Genomic DNA, 25,207 nt, shown 5'->3' with positions numbered 1-25,207 from the left:
CTTTCTCACAGTCTGAGAGTCCTTTAGGTGCTTTTTTGCAAACTCCAAGCGGGCTTTCATGTGTCTTTCACTGAGGAGACGCTTCCGTCTGGCCACTCTGCCATAAAGCCCAGATCGATGGAGTGTTGCAGTGATGGTTGTCCTTCTGGAAGTTTCTCCCATCTCCACACATGATCTCTGGCACTCAGGCAGAGTGACCATCGGGTTCTTAGTCACCTCTCTTACCAAGGCCCTTCTCCCCCGATTGCTCAGTTTGACCGGGCGGCCAGCTCTCGGAAGAGTCCTGGTTGTTACAAACTTCTTCCATTTATGAATTATGGAGGCCATTGTGTTCTTGGGAACCTTCAATGCAGCAGAATTTTTTTTTGTAGGCTTCCCCAGATCTGTGCCTCGACACAATCCTGTCTCTGAGCTCTGCAGGCAGTTCCTTCGACCTCATGGCTTGGTTTTTGCTCTGATGTGCATCGTCAGCTGTGAAACCTTATGTAGACAGGTGTGTGCCTTTCCAAATCATGTCCAATCAATTGAATTTACTACAGGTGGACCCCAATCAAGGTGTAGAAACATCTCAAAGATGATCAAGAGAAATGGGAGGCACCTGAGATAAACTTCAAGTGTCATAGTAAAGGGTCTGAATACTTATGTCAATGTGATATTTCAGTTTTTTCTTTTTAATAAATTTGCAAAACTTTCTAAAATCCTGTTTTCTCTTTGCCATTATGGGGTATTGAGTGTAGATTGATGAAGGAAAAAATGAATTTAAACGATTTCAGCATAAGGCTGCAACATAACAAAATGTGAAAAAAGTGAAGGGGTCTGAATACTTTCTGAATGCACTGTATGTGAAGCCTTTTCTTTAATTTTTTATACAATTACATACCCCTGGGCCGTTTGCCCCAAAATTTGCTGTACCACATTATTGTAACATGTGCTACCTTGGAAACACTCAATTTGATTTAACACTAGACAATACAAAATTTAAACTCTTGATGAAATCGATATTCAAACAAAAAGAAATGCGGCTATGGGTAATCGAGGATCGCCTCGGCGTGGACCTTGGCTTACCATTCCACCCTCCATTTGAATGTGAATTATTTGTCGGAAATCAAAACAATTGCATTTAAGCATTTATATTCCGTATGTAGAATGGAAATTAACATACAAAGGGTCCACAGTCTCCATTGGAATACACTGAGTGTAACGAGGGGTCTCACGATCATGTACGACCTCAAACAAAGAAATGATGGTGGTTGGCCTATCTTTGCCATGTTGCATTCCCAAATAAATTGTTACTACAGCTGTAGGCAACAATCTTCTGATGTTTTAGTGAAGCCTAAATAACCCAATCTTGATCGGGTGACCCAACTCTCCGAAATTTATCGTACCGCATTATTTTCACAAGTGGAAGATAAATATCACAATAAAAACTTTGAATTATATTGATCAAATTGATGTAAAAACATGAAATAACGATGCTTTGCCTTTTTTTTTTTTTTTTTTTTTTGTATACAGAGTCGAGGCTCGTGAAAGAGCTAACATTTATCAAACAAACAAATCAAACAAACAAAGTATATAAAAAGGGGAGCGGTCGACAAAATGGGGAGAGAAGGGGAGGAAGCTCACAAACACAACATTTGAGAGCAGGGACATCGGGAGATGTGTGGGAGGGAGAGGGCCTGGGGGGAGGCAGCATCATACCTGACATGGGGTAATGGGGTATACCGACCAATCATCTCACATTGGCTCGGGTGGTGGTGCATCACTTCCCTGGCCAGGAGATGTGCGAAGCTTGGACTGCGCCCCTGTGTGTTTGGCCTATCTCGACCTCGAACCCTGCCTTGATTATTTTATGACTTCATCTTTGCTAACATCAATCTTCTTGATGCTTTATTAAAATCTAAATAATCCGACCTTGATCGGGTGACCCAACTTATTTATTTCCATGCCCTTTGCCATCACAGCTACCTACTTACCTCCTTGAATGATTTATTTATATACACTTTACCATCTCCACTACCAACACACAACTTTGAATTATTTCTTTACTTTATACACTTCACCAATACTGCTATGAAGATATCACCCCAAATTATTTATTTTTTTAATACATTTTTACCATTCTACAACCTACATACCTTCTTGAATTATTCATTGATTTATAAATACGCTTTACCATCACTGCTCCCTACATCCCATGTTGAAAAGTTTATTTATTTATTAAATGCTAAGTCTATACATGTCATTTTTGAGGTGCAATTGGGGACTGCGTTCTCAATGAGGACTTGTATTCTTCATTTTTAAAAACATTTAGCCAATCACAGCACAAATGAATTACGTACTTTGAGGGACATAACTCTTAAACCTTTGGTGAGATTTTCTTTGGATGACTTCAGAATTATTTTACTTGCACATGTAAAAAGTAGATGAAATGCATGAACAATCTACCATATAAAACACAATATCCGTTTTTGTGTTTGTCCAGATGTCTGTCCCCCTTCATAAGGGTAGGTTTTAAAGGCCAATCTTTTAACACAAATGCGTGTTCACTATGGACTATTTTGAGGATAAAACAAATTCGAATTTTTTTCCCCATAAAAGAATAATTATGTCTCTTCTATTGTAATTGTAGACGGTGGCTTGCAAACCAAGCCTCAAGGGCGGTGCACAGAAACGTTTTTTTTTAAAATAACAATAAATGCAAGGTGCAGGGAGGTGATATTCGCTGCACGTGACGTGCAACGTATGCAGAGTAAAACGAGTGTTCATTTACGTCTGTAGGATGTGTAATAAATAAAGAAGATATAAACACACCTGGCACGAGGCCGAGGCTTCAGACATTGTCATGCTCATGAGGCGGCACTGTCAAATAAATTGTTCCAGCCCATCATATTTGATGGGCTTTTATAATAATTATTACATCGTTCCCTTATAATACCACATAATTCCAGGCTGATACAATCTATATGCGTTCATCAAATATTTAGAATATGCAACTTTTTTTTGTACAGGTAATCTAGGCTCATTGAAGAGTGAGGAGACAGAGGGTGAAAAACTAATGTACAAACAGTGGAGTCACACAGATACTCAACAAGCAATAAGATGAATGAACAGGAAAAGATGAGGGGGGAGAGAAGGAAACATAACAACGTGTAAGTAAAAGGGTTGGGTTAGGTAGGGTTAACGTGGGTATAAAAGATTGTGGGTGACGATGTACCATTGGTGTTTTCAGATTAAGGAGAAAATAAAACGTTTTCGACATGACACTGTGCAATAATTGTGATCCAGGAAATATGAGTTAACCACCCGAGGGCGCTACAGGATCAAGTGTGTGGATCGGACTTGCGTCATGGCTAAAATAAGTGCTTTGTATGCACAGGCATCCACTTCTTTGTATTTGTCGACTTCCTTATTCATTCTTCCTTACTTGTTTATAACAGAAGAGATTATGTATAATTTGAAGGTCACTGCAACAAAACACACACACACACACACACACACACACACACACACACACACACACACACACACACACACACACTGTGCAATGTCCCAATAGATTTCGCAAAACTTTTCCCAACACTACTCAGAATATTGTTTTGTACCGTGAAATGGGGTGAATAGGGACACAAACTGAAAAAAAGTTCGGAAACTTTTTTCGCTGAAAATTGATAGCCATACTGATTTGTTGATATTTGGGTTGAAAGTGTTCTCTTGTTTTTTTAAAAAGCAACTTATAGTCCCTATTAACCCCATATATGGGTTAAATAGGAATAAATAGGATTTTTATGGCTGTCCCTATTCACCCGTTTTACGGGTGAATAGGGACAGTCATTAATACAAAAAAATAATAATCAAGAAACAATCCTGAGTTTCCAACTTATTGCTAAAGTGATAGCTGAGATGGATGCACATAATATGCACCCATAATATAAACCACGGTGCCAATGAAAAAATATATGGGATAAAAAGTTTCTCCAAACTGTCCCTATTTCTGGATTATTATTTTTTTGTATTAGTGACTGTCCCTATTCACCCGTAAAACGGGGTGAATAGGGACAGCCATAAAAATCATATTTATTCCTATTTAACCCATATATGGGGTTAATAGGGACTATAAGTTGCTTTTAAAAAAAAACAAGAGAACACTTTCAACCCAAATATCAACAAATCAGTATGGTTATCAATTTTCAGTGAAAAAGGTTTCCAAACTTTTTTTCAGTTTGTGTCCCTATTCACCTTGCTGTCCCTATTCACCCCATTTCACGGTACTTGAGTTCTCATCAGCAAAACAAAAATGCTAATTTAATACTACAAACCCGGGAGCAGCCAGCTAGCTGGAAAGCACAATAACAAGAAAGAACAATCAGATTGCAGACGCTCGCCAGGACGTATTTTCAGTGGTTTTTAAGGCTTTTGTGTTAAAACAAATATGGTGGCCGAACCACGTGACCAATGACGTCATCGTTTATTTATTTTTTCCATCAATTTATCCACAGATGATGCTCAATAAATTTCATCTTGATCGTTGACGTTTTGTACTTGTCGAATTATGACGTCATAATGGAGGCACCTATGACATCATCATTAACACGTCATTCCACATGGAGAGCTCTTCACAATGAGCCATGTCTGAATTTTTCTATGCAGTTCTTTCGGAGATATAGAGGTGCAAAGTTTTTCCAAGATGGCGGCCATACCACGTGACTTACGACGTCATAATTATAATTTAAAAATTATACAGGTAGAATTGCACCTATGGTGAAAATTTCCTGTCAATCGGACCAACGGTTGCAGAGAAAATCATATTTATTCTGTGCAGACAAACAAACAGACGGACTCAAATGAAATACCCTCTCCTCTGGCGAGGGTAGTAATAGCAAACATAAATGTTTTGCTGCATCATGAAAAGGGAGATGTAAATATAACGAAGAAATTGCAATGCAAGTAAAGGCACACCATGGAATAGAAAGGACATAAAATGCATCGTTGTTACATCTGAATGAATTAACCACTCTATTTCATAACATTCCACCAAACCAAATGGTTGTGGTGATGCTCATTTTATAGTTAATGATGAAACTTACTTCGATGTTGCTGTCTAATGATCCAGAGCTACCACGCCGTCCACGTTTGCCTGCGGATAGCACAAGGACAAGTGTTAGTAAGCTGGTGTGAAAATGTCAGTGTGTGGAAATTGATTGCAACGAAGGGCCCGGACTAACCAGTATATTTGGCCAAGAAGTCAATCAGGAGAGCCAGTAATTTAGCAAAGGAGGTGGTCTAGGTTTATGAGATTTGGCAATTGGGAAATTCAGCTCGTTCGCCAAAGTGGACGGTTATAGAGACGGTTGATATTTGGGAAGGGCAGGTGGTTGGAAGAACAAGTGGTTGGAAGCATGCTTAATGAACTCAGTCAGCTGAGAAAGTGAGCTGTGAGGCCTTGCTTTGAAGACCAAGAAACACAGGCGAATCAACTAGGCTTGCCAGGCAAACTAACAGCACACCGTCACGCTGAGTTACTTCCTGTCACTGGATGCTCAAATGGGATCGATGTTAGCTGTCGATCTTTCTCCTATTGCCACTCCTATGCTCAGTACTCCGTGTGGTGTGTGCTGCTTCAAGGTTGTCGGTCGACCAACTTGGTGTTTCCAAAATAATTGACTTACTGCAAAGGTGCTCCCTAATTCGATCTGGACATAGCTGGCCTCGAATGCATATTACAAACACAATACTTATTTCAAAGTATTCTCCAGCTTTAGACCAACACATTTTCAGTTGGAATATGCAGTAAGTTCCCGCACACCATCAATGTATAATTATTTAGGAACTGTGTGGATCCAGTGTAGGACATCATTCTTATTTACCTCATTTGTCATAAACGTCTTACCCTCAAGGTGAACTTGAATATAGATGTTCTTGATTGGAGATTATCATCAAACTGTGCATGGTGCGGCCAATTGTTGAGAGTTCAACAGGATTGATTTCCTTGCCCATAAATTTCAGAATAATTTCCTGTTCCACCCTCTTTGCTACCTCGCTTGTCATCATCTTAATTTTTGCACATAGTACATGAAAGCAGCAAACACGTGATGGGTGTTGTCTCGCAACACTAGAAAGAAAAAATCCCTGGAAACGTATTTTTCGATATACGTTGCTCTGCCGGTTCAAAGCAAAAGTCCAAATCAAATTTTGACCGCCCTTGCATCTCCAATAAGAAACTGGAATTGCTATTAGTTGCCAGCAAGTACCAAAGTTTCCAAGCAGCAACACCTGGAGTATAAGGAAGGAACCATGACATACTATAAAATTTAGTGTTTTTTTAAGCCAGAAAAATTATAAACCTATAAATAGATGTTTTTACTGTTGAAATAAGCATTAGTGTCTCGGTTGCTGTGGATACCATATTGGTTATTCAGGAAGGATTCGCTTGATATAGTCACAAATGTTAACTAATGACAAACATTTACCAATTTACTCCATCATAATACATCATCTTCGGATGTCAAAAAAAACCGATCAATTTTGAGAAGCAAGTGATAGCCATTTTATTTCAAAGTGATAATTCTACTTCACAAATTTGAAGATCCTGGCCAAAAAAGATGTTTGGAGTTTAGTATCGATCGGTTCTACGGTTCGGGAGAAGATCTTTCAATCTCCTTTACAAAAAAATTATTATTTCAAAATGGCTACAAAGTCTATGGAATAATCATGTTCAGAGGAGGATATATTCCCTAAAGCTGATGACCCTGAGAAGTTTTACATCTATTGGTGTGGTGGTCTTGGAGAAAAACGTGTCACAATAGTGGCTCACTATTATTATTAACTAGCAGGAGTACTTGGCATTGCCCAGTGATGTTCTAATCCTACCGACTCCTCTCCGGCCTTGCTCCTCCAGCTCTATCTGTGCTCTGTCCTCCAAATATTCCTACAGGTCGCACAAGATCTGCCTGCAACCCTCTTATGGTTAAACTGACAAAATCAAGACTCTCTGCTCACCTTCACTCTTTCATTCCTCTTTTCTCCCGCCTCTGGAACAAACTCCCTCACTCTCTTCAATCCCTCTCCTCCCTCCAGGTCTTTAAAGCTGTTCACCACCCTCTCTTATCTTCCCCCATCCAAAACCTTGATCTTTTCTACCCCCGTTAATACACCCCAAATCCACCTCTATCAATCTCCCACTTCACTCCTGAAATTTCTGGTATTGTCAATTTGTTTTATACCGTGTTTTATACCGTGTACCCCTTCCCCCTCCTCACCCCTCTCAGCCATCTCACTTCCACAGATCTCCCGATGTCCCTGTTCTTTACTGTTGTACTTGTGTGCTTCGCCCTCTCTCCCCATCTTGTCTCCCACTCCCTTTATTATATGTTTTATGTGTCAGTTTATGTATTTTGTGTTTAATGTTAGCTCGCACACGAGCCTCGATCTTGTATACAAATCATTATTTTTAAATCCTGTTGATATTTTAAAGAAATCAATTTAATTTTTATTCTATTTTGGTGGGTGCCTAAAACATGTCCCTGCACCTACTAAAGAAAATTTATATTTAATATTACAATAACACACACAAACACTAATTAGGGATAATTTAATATTACCTTTCACATAGCTACAAAGACTCAGGCACTATAGAGCAATTTGAAAAACTTTTCTTTTCAAAATTAAAAAAAATCTTTTTTGCCTAAAACACTTCCCGGCATTCACTGATTAAGCTATGAAAGTTTGACGAAGATCCGTTCAGCTATCTCTGAGAAAAATGGCGACACATACAGATAAACGGCTCTCTTATAGTATCGGCTATAGATAATAGTACCGTACTATTATGAATAATAAAATTTTTTTTTAATAAACACCAGCAATAATAATTTATGTTTCAAGCCAAACTGGCTTGGAAGCCGAATATATTGGTTTGGTATGTCAGCGTCACCGGCATGATGGAGTTGCGTGGTTGATCTTGTTTTGGTCCTGCTTATTTGGTCTTGGCCTGATTAAGAGATTCTGAATTAAACATATTTTGGCCAAAATATTTGCATATGCACCCTACAAGTCTAGTTATGTGTACCTTTGTTCCATCATGATTTGATCTTGAAAGTGTATACTATAACAAACATGCCAGCGGAAATGTAGTTTTAAAAGGGGAGACAATAATTAATTAATTATGCATGCACTAAATCCGTGATCTCTTCTATACATGCTGATTTTTTTTTTCCCATTCTGTTCCTCTATTTTGTTACTCATTTTTGTGTTATTCCTTCTTTTCTCCTTGTGAATGTCCACCCATGTATCCCCCATACCTCTTGGTAGTTTGTGAATGTGCTGTGCTTTGTCGTTCAGCTCCTTCATGAGTCTAGACACTTGTTTAAAAAAATTAATAAAAGGGAATTTTTAAAATGTTAAAATCGAAGAAATGAATGATTAAATAAGAAAATGCAATCAGATGAAATCATCTTTTAAACAGCCCTGGTTAATATCATCATGGTGTCAGCAAAAGGAAGGGAAGGGGGCATTGGGGAATTTTGTTCAAATTAAAGTATTGACAAAATTTGAAATGAGAGTGTAAATCTGCCAACTGGCATAAGTCTGTCACGTGTGTTCATAACTGAGTATTAACTGGCTATGACCAAAATGTTTTACCATAAATTTGTTCCATTTCAGATCTGCCATCCATGACCAAATGTATCAGAAATGTGCATAGCAGCCCCATAATTTACGGTACCAAATCATGCAAGATGTACCGATTTCAGAGAGGTCTCGTAAAGAGCTGCTGAGTGTGCCGCGCCTCAAACACTCTCCAGCAGAGGCGGTGCAGCCATCATCCAGGCTAGCTGTGGTAGTCATTCCATTTCTTCCCTCTTTTCTCATGCTACCACGATGGGGTTGAGCTGGTCGGACAACACTTCGCTGCTTCTCCAACTCCGCTGACAGGATAAAGCAGAGGAAGATGAAGTACATGGGAGAGAAATACGGGAAAGAAAAGAAATAAAAATAGACATAGTGCATTTCCACTCATTAAAATATTATTTTATAATTGCATTGATTTCTTTCTTGCAAGAGAAATGAACACGTAATTCAGCTTTTGCATTTTTCATTCCTTGTTTATCCTTCAACCACATTCAACTGTTTTCCAATGACTGTCAAATTATATGAGATGATATATCATTAGTTAATTAAGAATTCAGTTACTCTGCAAAATAATTTAAGAGTACTGATTACAGTAACCTCCAAAATATGATGTGCTGCAATGTTTGATTGACACATCATTGGTCTGTTCTGACCAACCCAACCCCAAATCTTCAAACCCCTCCCCTCTACAAGTCTCATGCCCTCCGCTCCGCAAGTCTCATGCCCTCCGCTCCGCAAGTCTCATGCCCTCCGCTCTGCAAGTCTCATGCCCTCCGCTCTGCAAGTCTCATGCCCTCCGCTCTACAAGTCTCATACACTCCCCTCTACAAGTCTCATGCCCTCCCCTCTACAAGTCTCATGCCCTCCCCTCTACAAGTCTCATACACTCCCCTCTACAAGTCTCATGCCCTCTGCTCCACAAGTCTCATGCCCTCCCCTCTACAAGTCTCATGCCCTCCCCTCTACAAGTCCCATGCCCTCCGCTCTACAAGTCTCATGCCCTCCGCTCTGCAAGTCTCATGCCCTCCGCTCTACAAGTCTCATGCCCTCCGCTCTACAAGACTCATGCCCTCCGCTCTACAAGTCTCATGCCCTCCGCTCTACAAGTCTCATGCCCTCCCCTCTACAAGTCTCATGCCCTCCGTTCTACAAGTCTCATGCCCTCCGCTCCACAAGTCTCATGCCCTCCCCTCTACAAGTCCCATGCCCTCCACTCTACAAGTCTCATGCCCTCCGCTCTGCAAGTCTCATGCCCTCCGCTCTACAAGTCTCATGCCCTCCGCTCTACAAGTCTCATGCCCTCCGCTCTACAAGTCTCATGCCCTCCCCTCTACAAGTCTCATGCCCTCCGCTCCGCAAGTCTCATGCCCTCCGCTCCGCAAGTCTCATGCCCTCCGCTCTGCAAGTCTCATGCCCTCCGCTCTGCAAGTCTCATGCCCTCCGCTCTACAAGTCTCATACACTCCCCTCTACAAGTCTCATGCCCTCCCCTCTACAAGTCTCATGCCCTCCCCTCTACAAGTCTCATACACTCCCCTCTACAAGTCTCATGCCCTCCGCTCCACAAGTCTCATGCCCTCCCCTCTACAAGTCTCATGCCCTCCCCTCTACAAGTCCCATGCCCTCCGCTCTACAAGTCTCATGCCCTCCGCTCTGCAAGTCTCATGCCCTCCGCTCTACAAGTCTCATGCCCTCCGCTCTACAAGTCTCATGCCCTCCGCTCTACAAGTCTCATGCCCTCCGCTCTACAAGTCTCATGCCCTCTGCTCTACAAGTCTCATGCCCTCCGTTCTACAAGTCTCATGCCCTCCGTTCTACAAGTCTCATGTCCTCCCCTCTACAAGTCTCATGCCCTCCCCTCTACAAGTCTCATGCCCTCCCCTCTACAAGTCTCATGCCCTCCCCTCTACAAGTCTCATGCCCTCCCCTCTACAAGACCTATGCCCTCCCCTCTACAAGTCTCATGCCCTCCCCTCTATAAGTCTCATGCCCTCCCCTCTACAAGTCTCATGCCCTCCCCTCTACAATTCTCGTGCCCTCCCCTCCACAAGTCTCGTGCCCTCCCCTCTACAAGTCTCGTGCCCTCCGCTCTACAAGTCTCGTGCCCTCCCCTCTACAAGTCTCGTGCCCTCCCCTCTACAAGTCTCATGCCCTCCCCTCTACAAGTCTCATGCCCTCCCCTCTACAAGTCTCATGCCCTCCCCTCTACAAGTCTCATGCCCTCCCCTCTACAAGTCTCATGCCCTCCCCTCTACAAGACTTCTAATATCCTCCCCACGACAAGCCTTCCAACCCCTCCACACAGCAGGTCTTCAAATACCCTCCCCACTACCCACAGGTCATTGCTGGCCAACAACATGAGTGGCTGCCCATTCCGATAGATGACATGCTTTACAACAGAGGTTCCCAAACCTTTTTTTGATGTGTGGACCACTTTCAAACTCCCCCTAACCAGATTTGCCATTGTAATGAATATGACTATCATTATTTTAATTCGTTTGCCTCTTTGATTAACTCATTTTTAGCCAACAATCCATTGCTGGTGGCTGCCAGCCAACATTGAAACACAAGCAAGAAGAAACAACCCTTCCTCCAATGGTTACTTCTAATATACGGATAGTCGCAGCAGACCACGTCATTTCTTGCTGCAAGGAGGCTAATGCTACTTTTGCGTTTCCCTGCAGACCCCCGCCAATGCCCTCGTGGACCTCAAGGATTCTGCAGACCACGGGTTGGGAGCCACTGCTCTAGGATACAGTGCTAACTGCTGTCACTACTCCAGATGAAAGTTTTAGTTGGATGTGATCTCACCTGGGATTGAACCCAGAATTTAACCGTTTAGAGACAGCTATCCTGCCACCTTGGTTTCATAGTTTTCCTGGTATTTCACTTTGTTTTGCTCGAATTCTTGCTTTGCCATTACAATAAATGCATGCCAATGAGTCAACCCAACTGGTGTTAATTCAACGGCCGACCAGGATGGAAAACCCAGGCGTCACAATAATCCCAAGTCAGCCACCGTAACCGTTAAGGCAACATCACCTTTCAGACAGTACAGTAAGAGATAAGGAATACACCAATATTGACAAATGGGATAAGGACATGTACTCACACTCTATGCGGTATTTCTCCATGTCCTGGACCTCAGCGATGGATTCTCGCAGGTCCTCGAGGAACTTGCGGCGGTCCTGTGCATTAGGTGCGTTGAACAGCACGAGGAGACGTGTGTCAGAACGTGGCATGGCGGACAGAATCTTAATCCCATGGGGATAAACTGGACATAATAGGAGGGAAGTAAAGAGAAAGGGTGAAACGGTGACTTTTTCAGTTGAACGGTTAATTCAAGAACACAATGAAACAAAATGATGTCCGTCGGGAAAAGCAACGCCCAAAAGGGGCGGTATGCATTGGTCACGTCGGTTTGCAAAATATTCCATCAATATGTCTTTGAAGATTTTATTTTATTTTGATTCAGGTACTCCTAGGACAAGGAAGTGAGCAAACAGACAGCAGATAGATATATAACGAGAGAGAGAGAGGGAGAGAGAGAGAGAGAGACACAGACAGACAGAGAGAGAGACACACAGACAGACAGAGAGAGAGACACACAGACAGACAGAGAGAGAGAGACACAGACAGACAGAGAGAGAGACACAGACAGAAAAAGAGAGAGAGAGACAGAGAGAGACACAGAGAGACACAGACAGAGAGAGAGAGAGACACAGACAGCGAGAGAGAGAGAGAGAGACACACACACACAGAGAGAGAGAGACACAGACAGAGAGAGAGAGAGAGACACAGACAGAGAGAGAGAGACACAGAGAGAGAGAGAGAGACACACACACACAGAGAGAGAGACACAGACAGAGAGAGAGAGACACAGACAGAGAGAGAGAGAGACACAGACAGAGAGAGAGAGAGACACAGACAGAGAGAGAGAGACACAGACAGAGAGAGAGAGACAGAGAGAGAGAGAGAGAGAGAGAGAGAGAGAGAGAGAGAGAGAGAGAGAGAGAGAGAGAGAGAGAGAGAGAGACACACACACAGAGAGAGAGAGAGAGACACACACACACACACACACACAGAGAGAGAGACACAGACAGACAGACAGAGAGAGAGAGAGAGAGAGCGAGAGACAGAGACAGAGAGTGAGTGTGAGAGTGAGAGTGAGATTTATCCATTTCCATAGCTCAGTTGTCAGACATTGTCACCTTCAGATTGTCTTTATGACTCAAAAGTTCCAAGAGGGTGACACGAGGCATCGATAATTTATTGCATTATTGGATTGTGCATCACTGACATGGCTGTAAATGCCATCTTTGATTGTTCAACTCGGTCAGCTTTCACTTGTTCAACCAATTAGAAAGCAGGAGATAAAAGAAAACAATTTCCTGATGGAATTGTATTTGACCAGGCTCTATGCCCAGCAAATGAGAGCATGGGGATGATGTCCGGCATTGTCTGTACCATGAACACACTGATGCAAAAGAGACACAAGTTGATTTCAGTTACGTGCGGAAGAGGAAGACTTACACTGGTTCTCAAATGTGTCCACTTGCATGCCGTACAGGTTAAACGCTTGCCGGAAGCTGTACACCACCGAGTTCTTCTTCCGTTGGAAAATCTTGGTCACCTGGTGTGGAAGTGCCAAAGTCCCGCTGACCTAATTTTGCAAATACGAAAATATTCACTGAGCTGTGAAAGCACCAAAGTATCTGTCTACTGCTCAGAGATCAAAGTAAAGTTCTTACCACCAACAGGTCGTTAAACAAGAAGATCTCACGCTGGTGAAGACCCAACTTTTGTGGTTTTGTTGGGTCGGGCACTTCAAAAAGACGGCAGTAGCAAACGAGCCGACGGTGGGTCAAGGACAGGGCCTGACGCAAAGGCATGTGAATAGAAATGATTTGAGGAACATTGCCTCCATTGATGATATCACAAGTGAAAGTGGAGAATACATACTTCCTGTGCTTAAAGATCAACAGAAAAGGATAGTCTGAGATGGAGGCCAGGAGAGGTCTTTACACAAAAAGACAAAGCAAGTAAAGTGACATAAAGAGGGTTGCTAAACAAACAAAAAAGGACCATGATATCCTCTGAAACAGACGTCACATGATGGCAGGTCTCCACACACCGGCTTCTTGCCGACCAAAGACTTCTCAAGCTTGGTGACCTGAGAAACGTGATCCTCATTGGTCTTCAGTTCACGTTCCCTGATGCGCTCGTAGATTCCGACGAGCATCTCACGAGGTATGTCTGCGCCATCGTCCACACCTGGAGAAAGACCCCAAATTAATATCGCACGGTCAGAATTAGGGGTGACCACTCTAAAGGTGGTGGCCAAGATCGACAACGAGAGGTCTTTATTTATTATTATATTTTGGAAAGGTTTAAGATTTCTTCATAAACTAAAACCGTAACACTTTCAGCCTTTATGCAGTGAAAGTCCAGTAACTGTAAAATGGGGTGAATAGGGACAGCAAGGTGTATAGGGACAGCAAGGTGAATAGGGACAGCAAGGTGAATAGGGACAGCAAGGTGAATAGGGACAGCAAGGTGAATAGGGACAGCAAGGTGAATAGGGACAGCAAGGTGGATAGGGACAGCAAGGTGAATAGGGACAGCAAGGTGAATAGGGACAGCAAGGTGAATAGGGACAGCAAGGTGAATAGGGACAGCAAGATGAATAGGGACAGCAAGGTGAATAGGGACAGCAAGGTGAATAGGGACAGCAAGGTGAATAGGGACAGCAAGGTTAATAGGGACAGCAAGGTTAATAGGGACAGCAAGGTTAATAGGGACACAAACTGAAAAAAATTTCGGAAACCTTTTTCGCTGAAAATTGATAACCATACTGATTTGTTGATATTTGGGTTGAAAGAGTTCCAATATATTTTTTTAAAGCAACTTGTAGTCCCTATTAACCCCATATATGGTTTAAATAGGAATAAATAGGATTTTTATGGCTGTCCCTATTCACCCCGTTTTACGGGTGAATAGGGACAGTCACTAATACAAAAAAAAAAATAATCCAGAAATAGGGACAGTTTGGAGAAACTTTTTATCCCATATATTTTTTCATTGGCACCGTGGTTTATATTATGGGTGCATATTATGTGCATCCATCTGAGCGATCAATTTAGCAATAAGTTGGAAACTCAGGATTGTTTCTTGATTATTATTTTTTTGTCTTAGTGACTGTCCATATTCACCCGTAAAACGGGGTGAATAGGGACAGCCATAAAAATCCTATTTATTCCTATTTAACCCATATATGGGGTTAATAGGGACTATAAGTTGCTTTTTAAAAAAACATTGGAACACTTTCAACCCAAACATCAACAAATCAGTATGGTTATCAATTTTCAGCGAAAAAAGTTTCCGAACTTTTTTTCAGTTTGTGTCCCTATTCACCTTGCTGTCCCTATTCACCCCCATTTTACGGTACTGTACATGTTATCTGGATTTAATACTCCGAATGTAATTTTTTCCTGAAGTTACGTGATTGGAATGTCTTACGAAGACGTATTCAATAGCATATGATGAACTACTAGGGTGAAGGAATCAATAAGTGCTGCGAGGAGGTATCTTCTGTTTGCATGACCGTGTGATTCAATTAGTTCATACATGAGGATATAATCATCCCAACACTTTCCATAATCACCATAATTCCCATAGAATTTGTTTATGTGGCTGATGATCTACATCACCGCTGATTGTCTTTTTATTTTTATTTTAGTTGTTTTCTCCATACCCATATAGCACACCGACGTTGCACCAACGTTGGTAGGACGTTGGCCCAACGTAATTATTTCTTTCGAGCCAACGCTGGTTGGACGTTGGCCCAACGTAATTATGTCTGTCGGGCCAACGTTAGCGCAACGTCGGATGGCTTTTGCATCAAATGGCCAACGTTGGCGCAACATCAGATGGCTTTTGCATCAAATTGCCAACGTTGGCGCAACGTCGGATGGCTTTTGCATCAAATTGCCAACGTTGGCGCAACATCAGATGGCTTTTGCATCAAATTGCCAACTTGGACCAATGTTGGAAATCCGCTTCTGACCTTTGCCGATCTATTGCCAATGTTAGCCCAACGTCGGTGTGCTATCTGCATAACAACAACAATGATGGTGATGTTTGTGTTTCTTAACACTTGCACCCACTTCCGAATTTGTAAAGGAGACAACTCAAACTTCCAAAAGTGACATTAACTAGATAACTAGGTCGATAATGAGGTTTTCACATCATCTCTTTAAATGAAAATAAAATGCATCAATATATGCAGTCAATGTGAGTAATTGAATTTTTTCATCATTCCTGCGGTGGCAGCCATGCCTATTTGATTGGCTGTAAAACATTTACCTCCCAATGTGTTTCACAGTCACCCAAAGTCAGACATGGTTGTGTCCATGTCACACCAATTTTGTTCCCCACTCCTTCCCCCAACCCTAGACAGATTAAGTAAAATAACTGATAGATTGAATGAATATGGTGTTGACAAAGCACAGGCATTATGGGTCAAGTGGCTTCCTCCTGGGCCTAAGTACCTTGCATTACTTGGCCCCAATTAATCCCACCACACCCCTCTCTGAGATTGCTCTCTGTGCACCTGCACTTCTTTCATCTCCCACCTCACCACTTCCTTTCACCTCAATTTTGGTCTGACCTTTCTCTTCCTGTCAACTGCATCCATATCAAAGACCACATCCCCGCCGTCCTCCTGAGCACATGCCCCGACTAATGCAGACAGACGTACATCCCGTGTCTTTTTGCTGATATCCTTTACTCTTGTCCACCTCTTAATATCCTCATTCAGGAAACAAATTCGGGGGAAGCAAGAAATGAAAAAACCGCGATAAATACTGTGAGGAAATAGAACGGCACTCGGTAGATCGCTCACCTCCACCAGGCTGAACAGTTTGTTTTGTATCCCACTGATAGGTGGAATCTGGATTCGGACCTGAACCAAAATCTAATCGGCTTGTTCTTGTCACTTTACCAACACCAAGTTTAGTCGTAACTCGTCAACAACTTTTTAACATTTTGAAATATCGTGACATATTTACATTTATGTCCATATGTATATATTCATTTTTTCATTTTATATATATATATATATATATATATATATATACACACACACACATGAGTATATGTATGTATGTATATACATATACATTATACAGTCACGTGAAAAAGTAAATACACCCCATGTAAAGTTTTGACTTTTTCAACATATTTCAACATACAGCTATTTGATCTTCATTTCAACAATATTGATAGATAAAGGTGATATAATATAACAAATATCATGAAACATTTACATTTTGTAGTCCATTGTATAATTTAAATAAACATAAATGCAAATTTTGCATGTGGAAAAAGTAAGTACACCCTTGGCTCTCATAGGTGGTATTGCCCCCTTTGGCAGAAACAACCTCAAGTAGGCGTTTCTTATAACTGTCTACCAGTTTCTGACATCGACTGGGAGAAATTTTTGCCCACTCCTCCATGCAGAATTCTTTCAGCTGTGCGATGTTTGAGTGGTTTCTTGCATGCACAGCTCCTTTAAAATCCCCCCACAACATCTCGATGGGATTTAGATCCGGGCTTTGACTTGGCCATTCCAGAATCCTTCATTTCTTTATTTTCAGCCATTCCTTGGTGGATTTACTGGTATGTGTAGGGTCATTGTCATGTTGCAAGGTTCACCTTCAGTTGACCTTCAACTTTCCAACAGATGGCCTCACATGATCATCAAGCACCCTCTGGTACAATGAAGAATTAATAGTGGATTCTATGATGGTGAGCTGCCCAGGCCCTGATGCAGCAAAGCTGCGCAAAACCATAATATTTCCACCACCATGCTTTACAGTTGGTATCAGGTTCTTGTGGTCAAATGCTGTCTTTGGTTTTCGCCAAACATGTCTTCTGGTACTGTGGTCAAATAGCTCTACCTTTGACTCATCTGTCCAGAGCACATTGTTCCAGAAGTGCTGGTCTTTGCCTTGGTGTTCATTGGCAAACTTTAGTCTTGCCCTGGTGTTCTTTCTGGACAGCAAAGGTTTCCTCCTGGCACATCTCCCATGTAGATCAAATTTGTGCAGCCTCTTTCTAATGATAGACTCGTGCACTTTGACATCAACTGGCAAGAGCTACCTGTAGGTCCCGTGATGACATTCTGGGGTTCTTCGAGACTTCTTTCAGCATCTTGCGGTCTGCTCTCTGGCTGAACTTGCTGGGGCGGCCTGGCCTGAACAAGTTGGCAGTTGTTTGGAATCTTCTCCACTTGTGGATGATCTTCCGGACAGTCGAATGATTGATTTCAAATTGTTTGGAGATCTTTTTAAATACCTTCCCAGACTCGTAGGCATCTATAACATTCTTTCTGAAGGCATCAGAGAGCTCTTTTGATCTAGGCATGGTGACGCCACACACTTCAACAACAAAGAGCAAACCAAACTAAATGTCTGAGGTTTAAATGAGACAGGTTCCTCCAAGATCCTCTCTAACGATGTTCTAATCATTTGCACCTGAGCTGATGCACCTGATTCAAATTTTAGGTATTTGAAGTAGTGATAAATGTAGGGGTGTACTTACTTTTTCCACATGCGAAATTTGCATTTATGTTTATTTAAATTATACAATGGACGACAAAATGTAAATGTTTCATGATATTTGTTATATTATATCACCTTTATCTATCAATATTGTTGAAATGAAGATCAAATAGCTGTATATTGAAATATGTTGAAAAAGTCAAAACTTTACATGGGGTGTACTTACTTTTTCACGTGACTGTATTATATTAGCCGTAGGTGATTCTGTCTGTCTGTCTGTCTGTCCGGGGGTGTGGCTTACTCCATTTAGAGAGAAGCCCCACCCATTCTGGGAGAGGCTTCATATAAACAAATATCCACCATTTTATTAACTTGCAAAGCTTTGAGGCCTGTTTAGTTAGGCCCATGCTAGACGTCTTGCTCTCTCTCACAGTTTTATTTCAACTCTAATTTGATACATAATTTCATTTTTCACAGTGGCTAACATAGTTTTAGACTCAGTTGAAAAAAAACGGGAATAAAATCCCATGAAAGTTTCCGTTTATAGAACGAAATGAATTCTCAAAGGCCTGTAATTTCAAGGCCATTGAGTCTCTCTCACGCCTTTATCTCCAATCTAACTCACCATCTGATATCATTTTTATCGATGGTTTTAGACTCGGTGTCAGAAAGAATTGAGAAAATTCACGCACACCCGGGAAAATGCCAAGATGTATAAAAAAATCGTGGAACGAGGTATCATACACCGCCCAAATAGCTCAAAATGTTGACATATCTGAAAAATATCGCTTTTTCTTTTCCGTTAAGATATACTACTTTCTGTTTGATGACAGTCGTCACAAAATGTCAACAATGATGCCGACATATATTTCTTCGTTCTTATTTCATTCATCATTATTATCCGGAAGTAAAATATGTTTCAGGAAATTACCGAGAGATATCTTGTTTTTTTTTTATTAGTTATGTGCACATACACTTCAAATAGGTTTATTTGAAATGTTTAATGACTCAACCGGAATCGAGCGGGACGATGTATCATACACCACCCAAATAGCTCAAAATGTCGACATGTCTGAAAAATTCGCTTTTTTTTTTTCGTTAAGATATATTACTTTTCCGTTTGATGACAGTCGTCACAAAAACGTCAACAATGATGCTGACATATATTTCTTTGTTCTTATTTCATTCAACATTATTATCCGGAAGTAAAGGTTCACGTGTTCATTTCACGTGTGCAAAAACAAACTCCATTTCACGTGTGCATGGACATGTCATTCACATATGTAAAATAAATAAATTAACAGACGGGAAATTGCTGAGAGATATTTCGTTCGGAGTGATTATACACCGCCCAAAGGAAAATTTTCACCGAGAAACAGAGTGAATTCACCAGCGAATATCATCGAATTTCACCGAGTTTCAGGAAATTACCGAGAGATATCTCTTCGTTTTTATTTTATTAATTATGTGCACGTACACTTTAAACATGTGTATTCATGTCGGATGTCAGATATATATATATATATACATATATATATATATATATATATATATATATATATATATATATATATATATATATATATATATATACAGTGAAACCTTGACTTACGAGTTTAATTCGTTCTGTGACCGAGCTCGTAACTCAATTTGCTCGTTTCTCAAATTAAATTTCCCCATTAAAAGGCATTGAAATGCTATTAATCCGTTCCAGCCCCCAAAAAACCACACCAATTTTTTTTGTGACGTGTTTTTAAATAAGAAAAATGTACTTTATAAATAACAAATAATGTATAAACAAGCACGACCTCGTATATACTGTTCATAATAAAAGAGAATGTTGTAGCGACCCATGGGTCCCCCAAGCAAGACCGGCATCAGAATCTCCTTGCTCTAGCCGGTGACGTCACCGGCGGGGATCCCCGGCGCCAGAGTGGCTGGTCACGTGACCGCCAAAGCGTCCCGCGCGTGCGGGTATAATGAGCTACACCTGTGGATCACATGACCACCGAAGCACGCCTCGCTTGAGAGGCGTGGCTTTCGGTTTCGGTTTGGGTTTTTGGTTTTGCTTTATAAGGCAGCCCGATAAACGGGCTTTTTAGTGTTCCCGAGTTGGTTTTACGAATAAACATCTTCTCGGACGAGTTTGTGCCTTGCCATCCTTTTATCCGTATTCTGCTGGAGTCCAGACTCCTTCAATGTAAAGAAATAAACTGGTTTTATTAAGTGTTGTGGCGGACACGAAAGCACTGACGTGTTGACATCACCCCGCACACCAAGTGGGGGTGGGCCACGCCGGGCAGAGAGGCGTGGCCTCAGGATATAGACGGGGCGCGCAGCCTTGAGTTGAGCAGCTTAGTGCTGCAGTTTGAATAAAGACTCTTGTATGAACCGCGTTGTCCGCTTGCTCCTTGCGTAAGCATTATCGCGCGCAGCATCGCGCTACAGTGTATTTACCTTGAAGATCAGACGAAGATGCTGGCGGAGGTGGAGGAGATAACTTTTGCCCTTTTCGCCACACTTTCCTCGCTTTCACTTGCAGGGCGTTTCAATAAAAACCTGTCCAACGAGGTTTGTTTCTTCCTCCCTTTCAAAATGTTTCGAAAATTCTCCATCTCTTCATGGATAGAGGTCCGGAGCTTTGAAATAATCGTAACGCCCTTGGCTGGCGTTAGAGCCTTTATCGACTCCTTCTGCTTCAAAATCGTACATATCGTAGAAGTACTACGATCGTACTGCCTCGCCAAGTCGACAACACGCACACCTCGCTCATGTTTTTCGACGATTGCATGTTTTATATCCAAGCACATCATCCTCTTCTTCTTCTCAGTACTGCCCTTGGCACTCAATTTCTTAGGACCCATGGTTAAAACTAAGAAATTTTCCAAAATAACCAACATGCGAAAACAAAGCAGCAGCGATATACGGCAGAGATGCTTGCACGGCAAGATAACCACGTGACCGGAACGCTCGTTGGGCCACCTGGTGGCGGGTGGCGTAAGCTCGTAACTCAGATCTCGGCTCGCATCTCAAAGCAAAAAACCGCCCGAGCGACGGCTCGTATCTCGGAAAACTCGTAAGTTGGTGCACTCGTAAGTCAAGGTTTCACTGTATCTATATATATATATATATATATATATATATATATATATATATATATATATATATATATATATATATATATATATATATATATATATATATATATATATATATATATATATATATATATATATATATATATATATATATATATATATATATATATATATATATATATATATATATATATACAAATACAGTATATATATATATATATATATATATATATATATATATATATATATATATATATATATACATATATACATACATACATGTGGGGTGTGTGTGTGTGTGTGTGTGTGTGTGTGTGTGTGTGTGTGTGTGTATATATACAGTCACGTGAAAAAGTTAGTACACCCCATGTAAAGTTTTGACTTTTTCACCATATTTCCACATACAGCTATTTGATCTTCATTTCAACAATATTGACAGATAAAGGTGATATAATATAACAAATATCATGAAACATTTACATTTTGTAGTCCATTGTATAATTTAAATAAACATAAATGCAAATTTCGCATGTGGAAAAAGTAAGTACACCCCTACATTTATCACGACTTCAAATACCTAAAATTAGAATCAGGTGCATCAGCTCAGGTGCAAATGATTAGAACATCGTTAGAGAGGATCTTGGAGGAACCTGTCTTATTTAAACCTCAGACATTTAGTTTGGTTTGCTCTTTGTTGTTGAAGTGTGTGGCGTCACCATGCCTAGATCAAAAGAGCTCCCTGAGGCCTTCAGAAAAAAGGTTATAGATGCCGACGAGTCTGGGAAGGGATTTAAAAAGACTCCAAACAATTTGAAATCAATCATTCAACTGTCCGGAAGATCATCTACAAGTGGAGAAGATTCCAAACAACTGTCAACTTGTTCAGGCCAGGCCGCCCCAGCAAGTTCAGCCCAAGAGCAGACCGCAAGATGCTGAAAGAAGTCTCTAAGAACGCCAGAATGTCATCACGGGACCGACAGGTAGCTCTTGCCACTGTTGATGTCAAAGTGCACGAGTCTACCATTAGAAAGACGCTGCACAAATTTGATCTACATGGGAGGTGTGCCAGGAGGAAACCTTTGCTGTCCAGAAAGAACATCAGGGCAAGACTAAAGTTTGCCAGTGAACACCGAGGCAAAGACCAGCACTTCTGGGTACAATGCGCTCTGGACAGATGAGTCAAAGGTAGAGCTATTTGGCCACAGTACCAGAAGACATGTTTGGTGAAAACCAAAGACAGCATTTGACCACAAGAACCTGATACCAACTGTAAAGCATGGTGGTGGAAATATTATGGTTTGGGGCAGCTTTGCTGCATCAGGGCCTGGGCAGCTCAACATCATATAATCCACTATTAATTCTTCATTGTTCCAGAGGGTGCTTGAGGATAATGTGAGGCCATCTGTCGGAAAGTTGAAGCTCAACTGAAGGCGGACCTTGCAGCATGACAATGACCCTAAATATACCAGTAAATCCACCAAGGAATGGCTGAAAAGAAAGAAATGGAGGGTTCTGGAATGGCCAAGTCAAAGCCCGGATCTAAATCCCATCGAGATGTTGTGGGGGGATTTGAAACGAGCTGTGCATGCAAGAAACCCCTCAAACATCGCACAGCTGAAAGAATTCTTCCTGGAGGAGTGGGCAAAAATTTCTCCCAGTCGATATCAGAGACTGGTAGACAGTTATAAGAAACGCCTAGTTGAGGTTGTTTCTGCCAAAGGGGGCAATACCACCAATTAGAGCCAAGGGTGTACTTACTTTTTCCACATGCGAAATTTGCATTTATGTTTATTTAAATCATACAATGGACTACAAAATGTAAATGTTTCATGATATGTGTTGTATTATGTCACCTTTATCTATCAATATTGTTGAAATGAAGATCAAATAGCTGTATGTAGAAATATGTTGACAAAGGCAAAACTTTACATGGGGTGTACTTACTACGTGACTGTATATATATATATATATATATATATATATATATATATATATATATATATATATATATATATATATATATATATATATATATACATATATATATATATATATATATATATATATATATTGTTGCGGATATGGGATTTGGCCTCCATCCATATCCACTTGTAAATATTCCCCTATTTCCCCAATACTCCCCAACTATCCCCAATCCCCCATTCCCTAGTCCCATTGTCTGTAAACAACACTCTGTAGCCCCGACCTTCCCCTTTTTCCCCCATTAAAGGTCGTGCCCAGGTCCACCGCATCTCACGTAGACAACTATAGGACATCTTGCTAGTTATTCTTAGTCTATGTCAGTTAAGGACTCGTTTCCATTAATTCTGACTCTTCGTTGCACCAGAATGTGATTGTATGGCACCATTAGTAAGTTTAGGACCTCCCAATACCTCCCCGCAGCTCTTCCTCATGGAACAACAACACCAACAACAACAACAGCGGCGGCGGCGCGGCGGCGGCGCGGGGAGTGTGCGTCCTCACTCCGGCTTGGTTAGCCGCCATTGACCATGTGCTCCGACGGGGTTACCACGCAGGGGCTCACTGTCAGCTCCTCGTCAAGGGCGGAGCCCGGTAACCCCCCGCACCCAATAAGAAGCGGCAGACCGATTCCATCTGGGGCGGAGCTAACGAGCCGAGGGCGTGTCACTCCCCGCTGGACATGCGCAGGAAGACGGAGGTGACGTCAGATGCGCCTCAGCTACGAAGAAGAAAGGACGCCACCTCCTAGCGCTGAGAGATACCTCCCGCATCTCTGGACCGGACCGAGTCGATTCTGCCCCTGAGCCAAGGTGCACCTTGAGCCATCGACTACCTGCCCTTCCTTGCCATCAATCCCTGTGTGAGTCAGTCTTGTCCCGTTTGTCTGTGGTCTGTCGGGGCTAAGATAAGACCGTGTCTAAGTGCCCACCTTTCTGTGCTGTACCTCTTGTGCCGTGTAATCTAAACGTTCTGCATACCCCATATTATATCCTCCTCCGGAGGTCTTGAGAACTGTACCCCTGATGTCGTGTCATTTAACCCAGCCGTTGTGTCCTTTCCTTCATTGATTTAGCATAGCGCGATTCGGCCAACGTTCGAGTGTAATCGGGTAACTTGTGCGAACACGGCGCCCATTCCGCTCGGCCCATCATAACATCTAAGTCGTGTCCGTAACAATATATATATATACAGTGGAACCTTGACTTACGAGTGCCCCAACTTACGAGTTTTTCGAGATACGAGCCGTCGCTCGGGCGGTTTATTGCTTTGAGATGCGAGCCGAGATCTGAGTTACGAGCTTTCGCCACCCGGTCACGTGGTTATCTTGCCGTGCAAGTACAGTATCTCTGCCGTATATCGCTGCATTTTTGTTTATAACGGCAGATATATTTTGTTTATAACATTTACGTATATAACGGCAGAGGAGAAGAGCATGCCAGGCCACAACTTGTTCAGAGTGCCGGCGATAGCTCGCCTTCTCTTTGTGGAAAACACGGTACTGAGAAGAAGAAGAGGATGATGTGCTTGGATATAAAACACGCAATCGTCGAAAAACATGAGCGAGGTGTGCGTGTTGTCGACTTGGTGAGGCGGATGTGAAGGCAGCTGAAGATTTTATTATAACTGAGAAGAAGAAGAGGATGATGTGCTTGGATATAAAATACGCAATCGTCGAAAAACATGAGCGAGGTGTGCGTGTTGTCGACTTGGTGAGGCGGATGTGAAGGCAGCTGAAGATTTTATTATAACTTTTGCCGAACTGATAGAAGCCGAACGATACATCCCCCAGCAAATCTTCAACTGTGACGAGACAGGGCTCTTCTGGAAAAAGATGCCGAGGAGGACGTATATAACGGCAGAGGAGAAGCGCATGCCAGGCCACAACTTGTTCAGAGTGCCGGCGATAGCTCGCCTTCTCTTTGTGGAAAACACGGTGAGATCC

At 41.8% G+C, this 25,207-nt stretch overlaps 1 protein-coding gene across 2 annotated transcripts in view; it reads right to left on the bottom strand.

Moving 5' to 3' along the window:
* LOC137425168 (uncharacterized) overlaps positions 1 to 25,207 on the bottom strand; it is a 51,811-nt gene that overhangs the window by 9,676 nt on the left and 16,928 nt on the right. The window contains exons 7-12 of one of the 2 annotated variants that reach the window (XM_068113318.2): positions 13,756 to 13,895; positions 13,373 to 13,498; positions 13,155 to 13,284; positions 11,734 to 11,895; positions 8,736 to 8,918; positions 5,085 to 5,134 (exon numbers count right to left, since the gene is read on the bottom strand). In XM_068113318.2, the coding sequence (XP_067969419.2) occupies positions 5,085 to 5,134; positions 8,736 to 8,918; positions 11,734 to 11,895; positions 13,155 to 13,284; positions 13,373 to 13,498; positions 13,756 to 13,895 (791 nt within the window). The remainder of the gene's footprint in view (positions 1 to 5,084; positions 5,135 to 8,735; positions 8,919 to 11,733; positions 11,896 to 13,154; positions 13,285 to 13,372; positions 13,499 to 13,755; positions 13,896 to 25,207) is intronic. The other variant, XM_068113317.2, reaches the window with a different exon arrangement.

The sequence above is a fragment of the Myxine glutinosa genome, chromosome 4, assembly GCF_964187855.1.
Source record: "Myxine glutinosa chromosome 4, kmMyxGlut1.1, whole genome shotgun sequence".
NCBI classification, from domain to species: domain Eukaryota; kingdom Metazoa; phylum Chordata; class Myxini; order Myxiniformes; family Myxinidae; genus Myxine; species Myxine glutinosa.
Note: the sequence above shows the minus strand (reverse complement) of the source record. Positions and strands in the feature narration are given on the sequence as shown.